General features: G+C 36.5%; 1 protein-coding gene across 4 annotated transcripts; it reads left to right on the forward strand.

Moving 5' to 3' along the window:
- The first annotated feature begins 4,033 nt into the window (after positions 1-4,033).
- septin2 (septin 2) lies at positions 4,034-19,743 on the forward strand. Of its 4 annotated transcripts, none has more exons than XM_081375268.1 (13): positions 4,034-4,191; positions 5,273-5,314; positions 5,480-5,594; positions 8,639-8,725; positions 8,918-9,041; positions 13,169-13,303; positions 13,435-13,552; positions 13,631-13,732; positions 14,641-14,786; positions 15,049-15,171; positions 18,183-18,246; positions 18,339-18,430; positions 18,701-19,743. In XM_081375268.1, exons 2-12 carry the CDS (start codon positions 5,291-5,293, stop codon positions 18,402-18,404), a joined length of 1,104 nt encoding a protein of 367 aa, XP_081231394.1. In that variant the 5' UTR covers positions 4,034-4,191; positions 5,273-5,290; the 3' UTR covers positions 18,405-18,430; positions 18,701-19,743. The 4 variants fall into 4 exon arrangements, with proteins under 4 accessions (XP_081231394.1, XP_081231396.1, XP_081231395.1 ...); XM_081375270.1 differs by having other exon boundaries at positions 15,049-15,132; XM_081375271.1 differs by lacking the exon at positions 4,034-4,191 and adding an exon at positions 4,341-5,144 and having other exon boundaries at positions 15,049-15,132.
- Positions 19,744-19,764: the final 21 nt, after the last annotated feature.

Here is a 19,764-nt window from a genome sequence, read left to right on the forward strand (position 1 = left end):
GTTTTTAGTGGCATTGCATAGGTGGAAATTTTCAAAGGTGCAAAACTTCTGATATGATTTATCTAAAAAAATTGACATCACAAAAAATTATTTCAAGCAATTTCAACATCTTCTCTGTATGTTTTTGTAAATAGAGATATTTAGACCTCTGACCTTTTCCGGTGTGGTAAAGAACTATGGTGACACCTTCAAGTGGTGCATTTTGAAAACCAATCCTACAGATTTCCTCTGCTCTGGGGGATAAAGCTTGTGCTTATTTTAATCATATTTGAGAGAAGTCAAGCTTTGCTTTAATAGCCTTTCATGGAAATATTAGTGGTTAAAATGTGTTGGAGGAATGAAGGAGACAGCTCAAATCCTGAGAGGTGTCCTGATCTATCCCAAGGCACTCTCTCACGCCTGTGAAATTAATACTGCAGATAAAGCGGGAGGACATTATTGCCTGCCTATCTGCAAGCCCCAAATCACAGCAGTCAGCAGTCAGTTAGAGACATTTGCAATAAGGCATTTCTGCGAAAAGCACTAAATGCAGGCTAAAGATTAAGAAATTAAACTGAGCTTTTTAGTGAAAGGTGCCCTGTAAGCATTGCAATACTTACTCAGTATGAGTTGATGGGGGATGTACAGAATGCAGAGATGCAGTTTTTTGGTGGTCACATATCAGTGTCATGTCATTACAGTTAAATGTTCAATCCAGAAGGTCTTATTTATTTTCACTACTTTTCTTTTTTTGCTTTAACAGAAGCTTTGACTGTTCAAAGCTTCTGTCAAAGCTTTAGTTGCTTTGACAAGACCTTGTATAGTATGGAAGCATTTGGGTAGCAATATTCAATTTGAAATGTAATATGCCAAATGGCAATGCAATATGTAAAATGGCAATGCATTTCTGTATTTAAATTTACATTTTCCATTACATTTGTGCAACGTTGGTGCAAAATGAAAATGAAAAATCAATTATATAATTACATTTTCCATTAGTGGGTTAAATTTGATTCTATGTGGATGGAGCTTAACTGTCATCAGTTTAAAGAATAATTTTTTAGGAGGAGTTTTTGCCTTTTATTATGATAGCACATTATGGAATCAAGAAAAATCCACAAACCGGGACTTGAACTCAGTTCGCCAATAGCCCAACAATGGTAAATTCCAGTGAACAGACCACTAGGCTATCAGGGCCAACCCTCAGGTACTCTTCGGCAGTGTTGACCGGAAAATGATCTGTTTTGAATTTTTAAAAATCACAAGAAACTTGGTGACTTTTATGGCATTAGGAATGTGAACACACAAAAAAATTGAGGGCATGATTCGAGCTGGCTAAGTGGTCCTAAAAAAAAATAGTCACACTTTTGCTCTTCGGTCAAAAATGACCGAGTCCGACCATAGGAAATGAATAGTGAAAAACATAACATAATTAATAATTATAATTATTATATATATAATTAATATAATTATTAATAATAATAACAATTGTTAATAATAATAACAATTATTATTATAATTATTAATAATAATAATATAAATAATAACAAGCTGTGATAAAGCATTAGTTTATTTTTGTAAAAAATTTTTTATTGAATTGTAATGTTACCTGTAACAAAATGCTTTCTCTGTATTCAGGTTTGAATGTAGTATTAATAATGCAAAAACGTGTACACTTCACATTTTATTTTTTTTATAAACCTTGACAAAAGTATTATTTGAGAATTTCTAAAAAAAAACATTCAACATCTTAAAAGTAAGTACATACATACATAAGTACAAAGTACATACATCTTAAAAGTAAGTAATTTTGTCCAAAAACAACTAGAGAATCCACAAGCCTCTCCATAGAGAACTTTACAGGCATCTAGTGGTAAAAACATAAAATTACATGTTTTATTTTATTTTCTATCAACAGATGGCGCTAATCTGATTTCGTGATGCAAAAAAATAATAATAAAAAAATTGGATTTAAAAGGCCTAGTCTCTATGTCAATCTGAAATACTGCATTAATTGAAAAAATATTGTGAAAAATTTAAAAAAAAAAATTGTTTGTATTATTTTCAAAAATTAACCATAAATACTCCATAACTATTAATAAGTATCATCAAATCCTTTCAAAATACAGAATAAAGGGTGGAGGAACTTTAATTTTTAGGTGTCTGGTCACTTCTGACCAGGAAGATAATAAGAGCTACAGCCAAATGAGGAGCACCTGAGGGTTAAACAGTGTTTAATGAGAACTTAGAATCTGGGGGGTATACCCGGGGGGTATAGAATCTGACAGCAAACAATCCAGCTGTCGAAATCTCCCATTATGAGAGGCGTTGATGTAGTGCCTTAATGGATGTTTATTCTATTCTGTGTGTGGATGGAGCTTAACCAGCATCATTTATAAACCTATTATAACCTGTTTGTGTAAGAAACATGGGGGGAACAGAATCCATGGCAAACAAACCAGCTGTCAGAATCCAATCCCCCAATCCCATCATGAGAGGTGTTGATGTATTGGCTTAAAAAATGCTGATTGTATTTTGTGTGTGGATGGAGCTTAACTGGCATCAGTTTAAAGAAAAAAATGGGGAGTTTTTGCCTTTTATTATGATAGCACAGTATAGGATCAAGAAAAATCATGAGCCGGGATTTGAACTTGGGTCACCCAAAGCCCTACAATGCTAAACACCAGTGCACAGACCACTAAACTTTCAGGGACAATTAATCAGCACCAGTTTGATGAATATTAGAACCTCACTGTGTAAGAAACATGGGGGGAACGGAATCTGACAGCTGTCGAAATCCGTTTCCCCACTCCCATTATGAGAAGTGTTGTGACCCCTCAACTTACACAAACAGATATTTATTATTACATTAAATCCAGGATTTATGACACCATTGTTACCTGTATCATTTGACCTCAACAACAATTAAAATTAAAAGTAAAAAGTAAAAACTAAAACTCGATCATCAATAACATAAAACCTCATTAATATCGCAAATTTCTGAAAAACTCTCAACATTATTAATCAGTTTTTTTATAATATGAAAATTCGATTTTACCATACACTTCAACATTATTTCTGCATCTGTTGAACCAAGTTCCAACTCATTATTTTACCTTGTTTTCCACATTGCAAGCCTTGCCGTACCAATTAAATAATTTAATAAACACACGTTTCCTCTATCGACACTTTGTATTTGAGTCCCCCAATAAAAACTTTGTGGGTGAAGACCTCACCAAAACCCTAAAACCAAGTATCAAGCAGCTTAAAAAGAACTCAGAGTCTCAAACACCTTAAGAACAAATGTTCCTTAGTTTCTTCAACACTACAAAACCTACACTTTTGCCGTCCTGGAAGTTTCGGAGGTCCGGTGTCTCTCCACCGGCCAATGAAAAATCTCTCACTCTCCTTTGCACTATCAGGATCACATTCCTCAGCACTAGTCTAGCAGGAGAAACAGGTTCCCATGTACCCATTTGACATTTTTTGTAACCTGTTTTTTTGGGACCCTAATGGTGTCTAGGTAAGAATTTTTGATGTTGTCGAGGTCAACTAAATGTTCCATGGGATTTGTTTGGCGGCCATCTTGAAGTGATGTCAGTGCTAGTGGTGAAAAATGCCGATTTTCATGTCTCCTGAACCACACAGAATACAAAGACAAAATGTGCCCACATTTTCATATAATTCTGACACCAGGAATTAAGTGAAATTAAATTGGGTGGCCTTTGGAGATAATTGCCCTTGCAATCATAATCCGTCCCTGGATATTGAATTATGAAATAAAAATTTACAATATGAAATCCAGAGAATTTACTGAAATAAATGTTCTGTTGAAGAAACAGTTGTTGAAAAACTTTTTATAATTAAAACAAAATTTAGAGCTAAAATCTTTTTTCTTTTATTAAAAATCCTCCATATAATGAAATCTGGAAGAGGAAGAAATCAAATGCACAGAAACTGTAGGCTAATAGCCCGATTTTAATAACAATTTAAATGGGACGGGTTTGTGCATAAATTCTGAGACTGTAAACAACATTTACATTCATCTGTGATGGGACTTTTATTTTGTAGCAATGCGACTTTAAAGTTTCTTACTTCACATTTTTGCTTTCGCTGGCGGCGTCAGAGAGAGTTCCGGAATCTCAGGAATTTGGGCTGTTCGACTCCTCAACCCCCTGCAGTACCAAATTCAAGATTTTCCGCGTCTGAAAGGTATATCTAATTATTTTATTCACTTTATTTCTGTGTCTCAGATCACAGGTCCGGTTTTTTCCGATGCGTGACTTTTGCTTCTCCGAAGATTAGCGTGTCACTCACTCTTAACCTCTGTGAATGAGCTTCGTTATCAGAGGTGTGTCATCGTCACTAGTGCGCGAGAAAGAGATCAAACCACCACAATCCTGCATCATCCCACGACAACAAAACGCACTTTGTTATGCATTACAGATTCAAACGTTATGTTTTTCCTTGCCAGTCGTTTTCTGTTTGTTTGTTGGTACTTGTAAAGCTACTTTAAACCTGAAACGTTACTTTAAAAAGAGCTGTACTGTACGAATAACTGTACTGCCATTGATTGCATCATATCAGTCCTAACCATTTCATGTTTTTATAATGTACTTCTGTGGATTATTATAAAAAGAGTAGACTACACTTCAGAGTACAGAACAAACAGTCGTTTTATCTCTAAATCGTATCATCAATGTCTAACTTTACTCTGCACGTTTGATTTATATTGATTTATATGGTCTCTGTGTGCCCTCGAGTTCTTATCATCATGCCTGGAGCACTCCATCATGTTTGAGTCCCAAACATGTCTCAAACTATTGTTTCACTTCTACAAGGATATGTACGTCTAAATCAGTGATGCTCAGCCTTTTTGACTCCAAGAGCCTCCAATGTCCACCACAATAATATTCAAACTCAAAGGCCCATAACCTTTTCAAAGACCCCATTTCAAAGAGTTTTTTCTTTCTTTCACTGCATTCAACAAAATACAATATACTTTCTTTATTTGAATTAAAAGGAGTAAACAAGTCCTTGCTTTTAGTGCTCTTAAAATGGCTGGTGCAGGTTTGTGGTGAGACTGATGCTCGCAGACAGGAACTGACTTCCTGTTCCTGTAGAGCTGTGAAACTTTTCACTTTATCAACGGCTTTCTCGTACATGTAGGTTCAGCTCGTTCTGCGACATAAAGATGGTCCATTTTTTTTAACACTTAAATTTGTTCTCTCATATAATGTGGTTACATTCATATTGTAAATAAGCCTGGTTTCTAAAGATATTATTTTTGCAGGTTTGGACCAAGCTCAGAATGTCTCAAGCTGAAAAACTGAAGGTAAGGAAATGAGAGCTGACGGGTGGATGTTGCACAGGGTTTGGGTTTTATGTGGAGTTGATGTGCAAAGAAATGGTTTTGAGAGAATCGAGTATTTAAGTGAGCCGTGTAGTAAGACTTTTTAAATGAGCGTCTTCATCGATTGTTCTGTTCTCTTGTGATCAGCAGGGACAGTTTACAAACCCAGAGACTCCTGGGTATGTGGGGTTCGCGAATTTGCCAAACCAGGTACACCGGAAATCGGTGAAAAAGGGCTTTGAGTTCACTCTCATGGTGGTGGGTAAGTAGCACTGATGTGATGTTTTGAATTTGTCTGATAAACTTGGAAATATTACCAATATTATACACCAATGAGACTTTTGAACAACTTTTGGTTTCATAAAATGAAAATACAAATGTAATTACATAATCTACATAATTTCTCTATGCTAAATATTTCGAATAATTTTTGTTTATGTCAACCATAATACAGTGACTCATGTTAAGAACAAAGTCACTTGTTGTGAATTAGGTAGATTTTTTTTCCCCTGATCTTCTACTGTGTAAAAAATATGAATCTCTCTAAAATAATTAGTCTATACCTTTTGCTCATACTATTTGTATTTTGAAGACTCTGTAAGCTATACAGCATTTTTATCCATTTCTTTTTTCTTTTTTTTTTCTGGCAATAATAATGTAAAACCTACAGCTTATGCTGCTTTCACATGCTATCAGAATTATCGTAAATACGAGATTTCTCTTCGGAAATTGGACATGAACAACCTCTCAACTCGTATTTAATACTGGAAAATTCTGAGATAATTTTGATACCTGGATTTCTGAGTTGGGCAGGCCATAAACTTTAAACATGGCAGAGGGGAGAACGATTGCTGCTGTGACTGGTATGCTTTATTAGTTTTTTTCCCACAAAAGCTGCAGTGGCTTGTCTTTTTATTAAAGTAGTGCATATTTACTTGAATAACAATTTGAAGCATATTGTATACCAGGGCTCGACAATAAGGGCTGCCTGATGGCCCGGGGTCAGCGTAAAAGATGCTTGACAATTGCCACTTGCCCGATTGGGCCAGTGCTGAATCGTAAAAGAAAGTCAAACATTTGTGTGTGTGTGTTTTTTTTTTTTTTTTTTAAGTGAATGGAGTTCTTATCCACGTCTTCTTGCGCTTGCATGGACAAATATACATAAAGTGTCAAAAAGCCCGTCTTGGCGAGTCTCAGTCTCTGTGACAGCAGCCTAATATACCTAAATGCTGTTTGTGTCATAATCAACCAACAAAAGACAAAGAAAATCACTCACTGATCTTGACTGAACATCTTTTGTAGTATTAACAAGGATTAACCTATATTTAATTTTTACAGTGAAGACTAAGCAATACTATTTATTTTACTAGTTTTATTAACTGCTGTTAGACCTACCTGAAAAACTTAAAGCACTGTTTATTAAATGTGTATCTTTGTTGCGTTGTATTGTTTTTTTGTGCTGTTGCTTGTATTTTTTTCTTCTTCTTATTTTCTTACTGACTCTTCACTTGTCTGCATTCTGCACTGATGTTTGAACTTTATAGTAGTTTTTGCTGTGGTATTGAAATTAAAAGCAAGAGTTGTGAAATTTCACTGGTGTCAAAAATGTTGGAGGCTTATTTATTAGAATACAATAATACATGGGTTAAAACAATAATAACATTTATTATTTATTTATTTATATTTTTGGTGGGGCCAGTGAAATTTTGGCTGAGTAAGTAAAATGGGTCAGTGAAAAAAATCCTTAGCATTGAGCCTTGAATACACAGCAAAAATAGCCTGTATTTGACCGAAGTTCAAGAATTGTGAGCAAGCTGACTATCTAAATAGTGTGGTAAATATTAATATGGTTGTAAGCAAACGGAGGCGCTAAATATAATTTTGGCTTTAATAAGATTTCCCCAATAAATAAGCAACAATAAACCTGGTGACCTCCATGATTCCTGTTCTATCTGACAACAAAGCACTTGAACGTGACAAGCTCATAATCACGACTACAGAAGTGGGAAGTAAGAAAATTTTTACGATAACACGTGAAGACCGCATTAATACAACTCTGTATGTGAACATATGGAGAAATGTCTCATTTTAGAAACATCAGTGAGAGCAGCTTCCATGTTTGGAAGGAAAATGTTATATTTTAGTGTAATTGTTATTGTGTAGTGAAAGTGACTGTGGGAACAAAAGTCTTTGGCAGCAGCACAGCGCTGATGAATCGTAGTTTTTTTTAAGGCGATCGGACTCTCCCATCAGCCCTGTGAGTGTTGACACACACATGAGATCTGCTGTGGGGGGAGGGTGGCCGGGAGTCCGCTCAGCAGAGCCCATTGTACAGTCATCCCATCGTCTTAAAATAAATCACAGAGGAATGCAGAACCTCAGCCGCGAGCCCTTTCACTGCTGCACAGCTTCAGCAAATGATGGAAGACAGCTTGACTGAGACGTAGAGAACAAAAACACTGACTCGAGGATCTGGGGTCTTACTTATAAAACTGTGTGTAGGATCCTTAATAAAAGTGTACGTGCGCCCGAAAGCCAAAAATGGCGTACGTACACACAAAAATATTCAGACTTATTAAACCATGCATGCGTTAGAACCTGCGCAAAATTCCCTTTATAAATCCCAGTCAGCGGAAGATTGTGCGCACATGAGTCACCTACCCTGAAATAACCATAGCAATCCTCGTTGTAGTTAAAAAAATTAAAAAACAGAATGCACAAGAGAAGTGTTCAAAACCATTGCATCCACTACAAATATTTCTATTTATTTGAATACAAAAAATGTTGTAACTTCTCGGTAATGATTTCATGTAATTTAAGTGCTTAACTCCATTAATGAGAATGGCATATTTAATCTAAATGTGTATATCAGAGGTAAAACATAGTTAAAATCATTCTTTTATTTATTTAAAATGTTATTGTGAACATGCACTGTATTTATGATTAGGATAAAGAAGATTTTAAGTGTTTTTTCTTCATCTGCCGTCAGTCCCTCAGCTCACCATCGGTGTCGCCAAACTGCTCCGTCTCAAATGTTCGTAAGCATGGGTCAGAATTTGCGTGCAGGTGCGCAAATTTTTCCATCAAGTTTGTTTTTATAAATCACAATTTATGCGGTTGGAAGTGGCGCACGCCTGTTTTGTGCGTACGCAACGGTTATAAATGAGGCCCCTGATGATTGCATATAACACTTTGACGTTCTGCTGTTTGTTAGTTGCGTAGAGAAACACAATCTGCCTGTCAAAGTGTTTTTGTAGTTGATATGATGAGTTAATGTTTCTTCATTAATACTTCTTCTGTTTTCAGGTGAGTCGGGTTTGGGGAAGTCCACGCTTATCAACAGCTTGTTCCTCACTGATCTCTACCCTGAGAGGGTCATTCCTGGTGCTGCAGGTGAGAGTTTCAACACTGACGAAATTACAGCAGATGTTATAGAATATTGTTCAGGTTTTTAAACATTATAATGGGGAAGGCTAAAAATAGTGGCCTGATATTTATGAGGCAGTTTTGCACAGAAGGTTGGACCTCAGCCTTGTTTTTTGAGCCTTTCCTGATGTATCTTTTACATGTGCTCTTGTTGTACAGAGAAAATTGAGCGCACGGTGCAGATCGAGGCCTCAACGGTGGAGATCGAGGAGCGCGGAGTGAAGCTGCGTCTCACTGTGGTCGACACGCCTGGATACGGTGACGCCATCAACAGCCAGGACTGGTGAGAATTGCTTTGATGGTCATTAAAAATACGCTCAGCTCAAATACAGTCATCATACATTTTGTGTATGTTGTGTGGTTTTGGCTTGATTCCCCATTTAATGCTCTTTTTTTGAAAAGGGACAATTCACCCAAAAATGAAAAAGTCCATGTAATGCAAGAAAAAGGTTGATATTTTTCTTACACGCACCTAGTGTTGTGTTTCAGAAGACTGTGATATATTCACTGAGCTCGTAATGATTAGTCACGATGGCTGTGTGTGCTTTTTGGACCTTTGGTGTCCATTCACTGGCATTTATATGTACGCTAACATTCAAAAGTTTGGGGTCGGTAAGATTTTTTTTTTTTTTTTAAGTCTCTGATGCTCACCAAGGATGCAATTATTTGATTAAAATACAGTAAAACAGTAATATTGCAAAATATTATTACAACATAAAAATATTCCTGTGATGGTAAAGCTGAATTTTCAGCATCATTACTCCAGTCTTCAGTGTCACATGATCCTTCAGAAATCATTCTAATATGCTGATTTGGTGCTCAGGAAACATTTATTATTATTATTATTATTATTATTATTATCAATGTTGAAAATGGTTGTGCTGCTTAATATTTTTGTGAAAACTTGATACTTTTTTCGGGAAAAAATAAAAATTGTTAGTTTAAAAGAACAGCATTTATTTTAAAGCTCCAATATGTAGGAATTTTGTAATAAAATTTCCAAAAATAACTTGCACAGTGTGATATATTTCCTCCAGTTGTGTACTTACAATATCTCAAAAGTATCCAAATATTTTTTATTTCAGAGAAATTCCGATTTTAAATAACTGGCCGTCCCGGAAAAGAAATGTCGCGCCTTAGTGACGCAATGTCCGCTCTATCCTTTTTTTCCGGTGTGGACCATGTGATAGGATATTCCACCACACCAGATTTTTTTTTTTTTTTTACAACAACTTCATTGAGGTTTTTTTTCTTATCACAATAAACAATAAAGACGTCTGACAAAGAATAAAAAAAAGAATAAAATAAAAAATATGACCCACCACACCGGAATATCGCATGGTCAAATGCGGAAGTGGTGGTTAAAGCGTTATAGCCATAGACTGTATGGTTATAGCTGTTATGGATCACGAACTCTTTGGCAAGTATTGAAGTGCCAACAAAACGAAAGCGTCCATATTCTGATACACGCAGACTGTGTGACAAACTGAGGAATAAAACCCGGATAAATATTGGCCAGGCGTTTTCGAGATGGAGAGAGCTGCGCGTCAATCTTGGACTTGACAGAGACTCTCTCGCGAGTGTATTGAGACAGGTAAGACATGCAACTGTCAATAATAGCACTTATAAATAAAGTTATATTGCTCTTTGTACTTTGGTAAGGCTTTTTATCACGTGTGGTGACCGAGATTATGGCAGTACAATTAAATACAATCGGATATGATGTTAAAAAAATATATTTAGTCATTACTTGCAAATGTTCGTTCAAATTTACTTTTAGATATTGGTTTGAACACGTTAAACAACACGGCATTAACCATAAAAACGTAAAACTGCACAACATTAACCAAACAAATCATTTGACAAATAGCTGTATGTTGTAACTGGATAATATAGCATAACATTTCACGTTCCTTGCTGTTCATTAATTATGATGACATAAAATAATACGATCAGACATACAGGTAATACAAAAACGAATAAATTACCTCATCCGTGATCATGATTCATTAATTCCATGTAGATATATCGCTAGATGGTGAAAACGCATTAAAGCAGGGCTCAGTAACTTCGGGATTTCTTCGCTGTATTCTCGCTTTTTGCTCGCAGGTTTCTCTCTAGAGCTCCCCCCACAGCTTCGGAATAGATATTTGAAAACACTGTTGTAAAAACTCGTAGGCGATTCTCGGACACCGGAGGCTATAGATCAACGACATCAAAGCAGATGGGACATTCTTTAAAACGTCTTCTTCATTCGGGTTCGGACAGCGTGAGGGAGCGCAATAATGACAGCATTTTAGCAGATTTCTTTTGGCCGTAAAGCAATTGTTTACATCGCGAGACCTGATATCACGCGAGACTTCCTGACGCGGCGGCCGGCGGCCCGCCGGCTCAAAGTTGCAAGTGCGTATTTTCCGCTCACGGGCACCAGGGGGGTGCGAAAAGACCACCATTCAACCCGAAATAAGTAATGTAACCATTCCAATGACTCCGAAGCTGTTCAGTTAAGGTAAAAAAGTTACTTAGTTCACCTTTAAAAACGACATCTCCCATCGTCACCTCCTTCATAGCGTCATCAAGCTTCGCCTTTGTTATTGTTGGAAACTGCGCCCTCTTGTGGTCAAATACCAAAGTCGCATACTGGAGCTTTAAATAGAAATCTTTTGTAACATTATAAATGTCCTTACTGTCACTTTTAGTTAATGCATCCTTGCTGAATAAAATTATAAATTACTTTTCTTTTGAACAGTAGTGTATTCACAGAGATGGATTGTTGGATTGTTTTATTTAAATCCTCTTTTGTGTTTTAAACATCTGGAATGGTGTGAGGTTGAATAGATTAGAGATTTATTTTGGGTGAACTTTCTCTTTGAGAGAACTTTAGTTGACAAGAGACGCTTGATAGTGTAAATTGGAGACGGTCTTTGGTAGGAGACACAAAGACTAGAGAGAGGAATGGAGGAAGAGGTGTGTTTTTTTTTTTCCTTCTTTTTTTTCGAGCTCTGGGAATGCTGTTCTGCTAGTGTGGAAGTGGTGAGACAGGAAACATGTGTGACCTCTTCCTGACTGCTCCCTGACCCACTTGAGCACAAAAACAGCAAAGAGAGGATATTCAAGTGCTCATGTCTGAAAAAGGAAATGTATGCCCTCACATAACTATTATTCAAGTGAAAATTGACATTTTAATGCCCTGGTTTTGTACCAGACCAGAGTCATAGAATATATCTCTACAATGCATGTTAAAATCGCTTTAGCCTTTTTTTCTTGAAGGCCTGGTGCATTTTTCATGTCTCGTTGTTTTCACATAGATGTTATAGAGTGCAACAGTGCCCAACGCACTTTTTCAGAGGCCTTGTTTCCAGAAGTATTTTTCCCATTCATTTTTCCCCAGTGGGATTTAAAAAAAGTCTTTATACACACTTGTGGGGATATTTAATTTAATTTAATCAATCAATAATACTATTGATCAGCCTTATCAAACGTGGACGTTTTTTTCCACTAGAAACAAACCTTGTTGTGCTATTTTGATTTAATACTGTGAAGCTGCTTAGATACAATTTGTATTGTGAAAAGCGCTATACAAATATACTTGACTTGACTTGACTTGTAAAACTTTTATTTGAACTGTTGTTTAAATCATAGTTGGTTCGTTAATTTTACTGTTTATATAGTTAGCAAGTCCATTCTTTGTGTTTTTTTGAATTGATAAACAGCATCGGGAAAGAACTATAATCTCTTGATGCATTGCAATGACAATGAAAAATATAAAAAAAAACTATTTATTTACTGTTGATTGTTCATAGAATATTTAAGTAGTTTTTCTTGGGGATTTTGAATAGGATGGTTTACTTTTGGATCCTGACTGTTGTACTTTTCAGGTTGAGACTCTTTTAAGGGGTTATATCATGAGGAATCAAATTTGCCTTGAACTTTTGAGATGAGTGATGAAGACAATGTAGAATTCAGAACTCAAAACTTCCCCCCGGTAAAGGGCATTTATGAACAACAAGCTGCAAAAATGACCTAGAATGAAATGTACTGATTCCTATTGGGTGATGAGAAATGGCCCACCCAATCACGACGTGGTAATAAGGAGAAAGCAGGATAGATGCTATCATTTCTAAACAAGAGAAAAAATAATAAGAGTAAAATGTGGGGAAAATGGTCAAACCATGTGCTGTTGCTGGCTGCATGTGGCCCTCGCTGCTCTGTATATCCTTCAGAAGGATCTGAAGTGGTTAAAGTTGAAGATCCCTGATCATTCATACAGTTTGTTCTGCACTTTTTTAATTTGTTATTTGGATGGAGCTTTTTAAATCTATATTTGACAAACTCCTTAAATGTTTCTGTTGCTTATAAATCACTGTCTCTGTAAGTGTTTAAAGAGATGCTCTGTCTTTTCCTGGGAAGTTTTAACACCATCATCGCATACATCGATGACCAGTTTGAACGCTACCTACATGACGAGAGCGGACTCAACCGCAGGCACATTGTGGACAACCGTGTGCACTGCTGCTTTTACTTCATTTCCCCTCTGGGTCACGGGTGAGATCTTATATTTAACTCGGCTGAGACACTTTTTATCACAGCTTCCACTGTTGTAGGTTTAAGTGTTCGCATAGTTCTTGTCTGGGTTTAAATGGCTGATTTCCTTGTCTCATGTTCCAATTTTGTAGACTGAAGCCTCTAGATGTCCAATTCATGAAGGCCATTCACAACAAAGTGAATGTTGTTCCTGTTATTGCTAAAGCAGATACACTGACGCTGAGGGAGAGAGAGAGACTCAAGCGCAGAGTAAGCATTCAGATTTCTTTTCAAACATGGATTGATCACAAGTCTTGTTGGCTATATGCATCTCTTTACGTGCTCTAGATTCTGGATGAAATTGATGAGCACGGCATTAAGATCTATCACCTCCCTGATGCTGAGTCCGACGAGGATGAAGATTTCAAAGAGCAGACCAGGATTCTCAAGGTATGTGGGTCTTATTTTTCTCATTTAATTTAAAGAGACTGTTCAGACAAACTTTAAAATTAGAACAAAATTAAGGTGAGAATATGATGACAAACTTGAGTATTTTTCATATAGAACACAAAAGCATAAACTTTTTTTTTAAAACTGGTTTCAAACTTCAAAAAACACAAAAGCACCATGAATACACTACCATTCAAAAGTTTGGGGTCAAGATTTTTTTAAAGGAAATTAATACTCATTAAATCAATCAAAAGTGACTGTAAAGACAACAGTGTTCAAAAAAGGTTTATATTACAAAAAAATGCTGTTCTTCTGAACTTTCTACTCATCAAATAAAAAAAAAATATAACAGATTTCACAAAAATATTAAGCAGCACAACTGTTTTCAACATTGATAATCATAAATGTTTCTTGAGCAGCAAATCAGTATATTAGAATGATTTCTGAAGGATCGTGTGGCGGAAAATGAAGGAAAATTCAGCTTTACAATCACATTTTAAACTATATTAAAATAGAAAATTAATTTTAAATTGTAATAATATTTCACAATATTACTGTTTAAATTGTATTGTTGTAATAAATGTAGCCTTTGTGAGCATAAGACTTAAATAAATAAATAAATAACTTGCTGCCCCAAAACAATGAATGATAGCATATCATAAAAGTGGGCCATATGATTTGTTTACTATATTCAAAGTCGTATTGTAGATTTATGTGAAGAACAGACTAAATGTTGAAAAAGAATTACTAGAAGAACACAAGTCAAGCAAATTTAGACCAACATGAGGGTGAGAAAATGATTTTTTTATCATCTTTTTTTACTCTTCTCCTGAAGAGTAGGAAATTAAACTAAGCATCCAAGCAAGGCCGCATTCTGTCATAAGTTTCCTGTGGTCTTTCTGTTGTAGGCCAGTATACCGTTTGCCGTGGTGGGATCCAACCAGCAGATTGAGGCTAAAGGGAAGAAAGTGAGAGGGCGTTTGTATCCATGGGGAGTGGTGGAGGTGGAAAACCCAGAACACAATGACTTCCTTAAACTTCGCACCATGCTAATGTGAATAACTTTTAAGTTATCTTCTGTTTAATGTTCTAAAATTCTTGATTTTACACAAATGAAAATGAGGCTGTGAGGAAGCTTGGAGTCAATCACTCTGGAGTCAACAAAACTTAATGCTAAAGAAAAAAAGAGTTGTACCTTTAAACATTAAATGGACTGTACTTCTGTCCCTCTCAGCCTCATATTCAATCTAAGATCATGTACTTTATCCTCAGTCACTGTCATTATTGTCTAATGCTGGTTATTGGCATCTGTGCAGCACCCACATGCAGGACCTGCAGGAAGTCACTCAGGACCTTCACTATGAGAACTTCCGCTCGGAGCGCCTCAAACGAGGCGGCAGGTTGTCCTCCCATGGTTACATTCTGCCTCTGTCGCCTGCGTACGTACTGCTCTGCCTGTCTTTCCCCACCTCCTCCCTCAACCTCCATAAAAAAGCAGAGCTTTGTGAGTTTAGTCAGATTATTTGAAAATCACAACACTGGCAGGACTAAGCAGATGTATTGAAATAGCACAACTTTACATAGTCACTTCTCATTTTTGCTAAAGACACATAAGCAGTCAGCAGATAGCAAAAATAAAAGGAGAAGAGCAGCTTTGGTTTAAGCTGAATAAACTGTCTTCCATGGCCTCTAGAGAGATGAAATCTTGAGTTGTAATGTGTGCTGTGTTGACTTAGTCTCATGGATCTGCAGCTGTGGGATCTGTGTTCATCAGAGGATAGGAGGGGGAGGTACTGCTGGGAGCTCAGTCACAGCTCCACCTGTCCTTCAGCCTGACGCTAGCACTGCTAAAACACTGTCTCACTCTCGCTCACACAAATACTCACAAAGTAACTTTCTGCTCAGCTTGTTACACGCTTGCACTACTAACTTGGGTTTGTCTTTTCCTTCTTACCTAAACTCTGCATCGCAAAACACTCTGCCAGTGGGTTACTAATTCACCGTTTTTGTTCAATCACAATGTAAATCTGCTGTGTAATTTCAATGGCTGTCAATTCAAATTTATATATATATATATATATATATATATATAAATATAAATTGTTTTTACAAAATTAGCAAAAATAAACAATTACTGCCCCTTATTTTTCTATCATCAGAACGCTTTTTTTGTGAGATAAAAGATGTATTACATTTTTGTCAGGCATATAAAATGTTATTTTATTTTATTATCACTATAAGATATGTATGTATGTATGTGTATGTATGTGTATGTATGTATGTATGTATATGTATGTATATGTATGTATGTGTATGTATGTGTATGTATGTATGTGTATGTATGTATGTGTATGTATATGTGTGTACAGTGAGGAAAATAAGTATTTGAACACCCTGCTATTTTGCAAGTTCTCCCACTTGGAAATCATGGAGGGGTCTGAAATTGTCATCGTAGGTGCATGTCCACTGTGAGAGACATAATCTAAAAAAAAAAAATCCAGAAATCACAATATATGATTTTTTTAACTATTTATTTGTATGATACAGCTGCAAATAAGTATTTGAACACCTGTCTATCAGCTAGAATTCTGACCCTCAAAGACCTGTTAGTTTGCCTTTAAAATGTCCACCTCCACTCCATTTATTATCCTAAATTAGATGCACCTGTTTGAGGTCGTTAGCTGCATAAAGACAACTGTCCACCCCATACAATCAGTAAGAATCCAACTACTAACATGGCCAAGACCAAAGAGCTGTCCAAAGACACTAGAGACAAAATTGTACACCTCCACAAGGCTGGAAAGGGCTACGGGGAAATGGCCAAGCAGCTTGGTGAAAAAAGGTCCACTGTTGGATCATTAGAAAATGGAAGAAGCTAAACATGACTGTCAATCTCCCTCGGACTGGGGCTCCATGCAAGATCTCACCTCGTGGGGTCTCAATGATCCTAAGAAAGGTGAGAAATTAGCCCAGAACTACACGGGAGGAGCTGGTCAATGACCTGAAAAGAGCTGGGACCACCGTTTCCAAGGTTACTGTTGGTAATACACTAAGACGTCATGGTTTGAAATCACGCATGGCACGGAAGGTTCCCCTGCTTAAACCAGCACATGTCAAGGCCCGTCTTAAGTTTGCCAATGACCATTTGGATGATCCAGAGGAGTCATGGGAGAAAGTCATGTGGTCGGATGAGACCAAAATAGAACTTTTTGGTCATAATTCCACTAAACGTGTTTGGAGGAAGAAGAATGATGAGTACCATCCCAAGAAAACCATCCCTACTGTGAAGCATGGGGGTGGTAGCATCATTCTTTGGGGGTGTTTTTCTGCACATGGGACAGGGCGACTGCACTGTATTAAGGAGAGGATGACCGGGGCCATGTATTGCGAGATTTTGGGGAACAACCTCCTTCCCTCAGTTAGAGCATTGAAGATGGGTCGAGGCTGGGTCTTCCAACATGACAATGACCCGAAGCACACAGCCAGGATAACCATGGAGTGGCTCTGTAAGAAGCATATCAAGGTTCTGGCGTGGCCTAGCCAGTCTCCAGACCTAAACCCAATAGAGAATCTTTGGAGGAAGCTCAAACTCCGTGTTTCTCAGTGACAGCCCAGAAACCTGACTGATCTAGAGAAGATCTGTGTGGAGGAGTGGGCCAAAATCCCTCCTGCAGTGTGTGCAAACCTTGTGAAAAACTACAGGAAACGTTTGACCTCTGTAATTGCAAACAAAGGCTACTGTACCAAATATTAACATTGATTTTCTCAGGTGTTCAAATACTTGTTTGCAGCTGTATCATACAAATAAATAGTAAAAAAAACATACATTGTGATTTCTGGATTTTTAGATTATGTCTCTCACAGTGGACATGCACCTACGATGACAATTTCAGACCCCTCCATGATTTCCAAGTGGGAGAACTTGCAAAATAGCAGGGTGTTCAAATACTTATTTTCCTCACTGTATATGTGTGTTACACATATATTATGTAAACACAAACTTTTATTTTGGATGCGATTAATCGTTGCCCAGCACATATGTGAAAAAAATAAAAGAATTTTATATATATATATATATATATATCTTATATCTTTTTTTCACACAATTAATCGATTCTAACATGAAAGTTTGTGTTTATATAACGTGTATATTATTATATTTATATATATTATGTGTATAATTATATGCCTGCTACAATAATTTAATATCTTATGATAAAGTATAATTATCTAAATTGATTTTATATTTAACGATATTCTGAATAATTGATTTAAGCTACATGGCATTTATTTCAATTATAATTTTGTAACATTTGACAGCCCTAGAAATTTAGTTTTGCCAACAGAATAAAGTAATTTTGAGATCTGTGTCATAAATGATAATTTATTAAACTTCACTGCTCAGTACAGCTGTGTGTGCGTCTCCTCACACCTGCTTTGTGTTTTGCAGGAAGGGTCCGGAGCAGCCAGAGGAAATGGACAAGGATATAATCTTGCAGGAGAAGGAGGCTGAGGTACAGTCTCTCAAACCAAACAAGCTGAACTTGTTAAACAACTGCTTGAGTGTGAAGCTCAGTGTGTGATTGTGTTTGTGTGTCTCTCTCAGCTGAGGCGGATGCAGGAGATGATCGCTAAGATGCAGGCGCAGATGCAGAAGCAGGGAGATGAATGAGACGGCCCACACCTGTGAGAAACACGGTAAGAGCACATTACAAACACAGACATTAAAGCAAGCAAGTAAGCCATGCCAAAAAATCTGAGCTGCTGTTCAACATTTGATGTTATATTTGATATTATTGCCTTTTAGACTTTTACTTTGTAAATGTATTTTTATGCAAATCTATGTATGTTGCATAACTTGAAATATAATTTAATATTGAGTCACTTATGTCTTAGAGAAAATTGGCGATTTATTTTTGGTATAAAATATGCAATTAGGGAGATTGTTTTTGTTTGTATTTCTTATAGATGCCGACTTGTGATTCGAGCTTGACCCATTCAGACACAGAACGAGAAGAGGAAGTGTTGCTAAATGTGGAGAGACTGATCCTTAGCCCATCTTGCTTGCCATTTTCTTAGTTTCTTTCAATCTTGTATGAGGGTTTTCCCCCAATTTTTTTAAGCAGTGTTAACGTTTTTTTTTTATTATTCAAATACTGTTGCTAATATTCATTTTCTTTTCCTGTTCCAGTAACCAAAAATGAAGAACAACCATCAGTAATTAAGATAAAAGTATGTTTTTCTTCTGTTACAAGAGCCAAATTCTACTGAAGAGCAGCTTTAGTAGTAGTGTAGCTCCAGAACACTTTATCCTGTCTAGCTAAACAACACTGTGAAAATACAAGCAGCTGTTGAATTTGAGTGTCACAGTGGCATTTGTTGCACCATGTTTTTGGAGAAATCATTTTATACTGTTTGTAAGTATTGCCAGAGAGATTGCTGTTCCTATTCAGGAGGTTTTTCTCTTTTCCCTGCATGAAGTCTTGAAATATATTTGCTGTTCAGTCGAATGGCCCCCTAACGGATGCAAAACATTATACTGTGACCCGTGATTCATTCCCTATGTCATCTAATGAAGGAGATTAAGTTTTTCTCTGATGTTAATGCTCATTTTGCTTATTTCTATTTGTACCTGAGTGAATACTGTCATGTATTTACTGTCAGACATTGTTCTGGTATGAGTGTAATGTAAAATTTCCTTGGTGGACATTTGGATACATTGAAATATGCTGTTGTGCTCTGACATTGATGCATGCCAAGTTGTTACCTTCTTTTGGGATCTATGGCTGAAACTTGTATCTTATTCCTGTGGTTAAAGCAAATTTCTATATCATAAATAATTTCTTATTCAAATGTTACAATGAAATAATATCTGAAATGTGGGTTTATATCTGTTACACAAAAGCAAACAAACAGTTGAGCTTTACTTTCCATATTTGGCCATGAAAACGGCAGTTGCCCACATTCCAGTTTCACTTGAAAACTTTCTATTAAACCATTATTGTCTATAATCTTGTATTAACATTTTGTAT

The sequence above is a fragment of the Scardinius erythrophthalmus genome (genome assembly GCF_964197995.2).
Source record: "Scardinius erythrophthalmus genome assembly, chromosome: 9".
Classification (NCBI taxonomy): Eukaryota; Metazoa; Chordata; class Actinopteri; order Cypriniformes; family Leuciscidae; genus Scardinius; species Scardinius erythrophthalmus.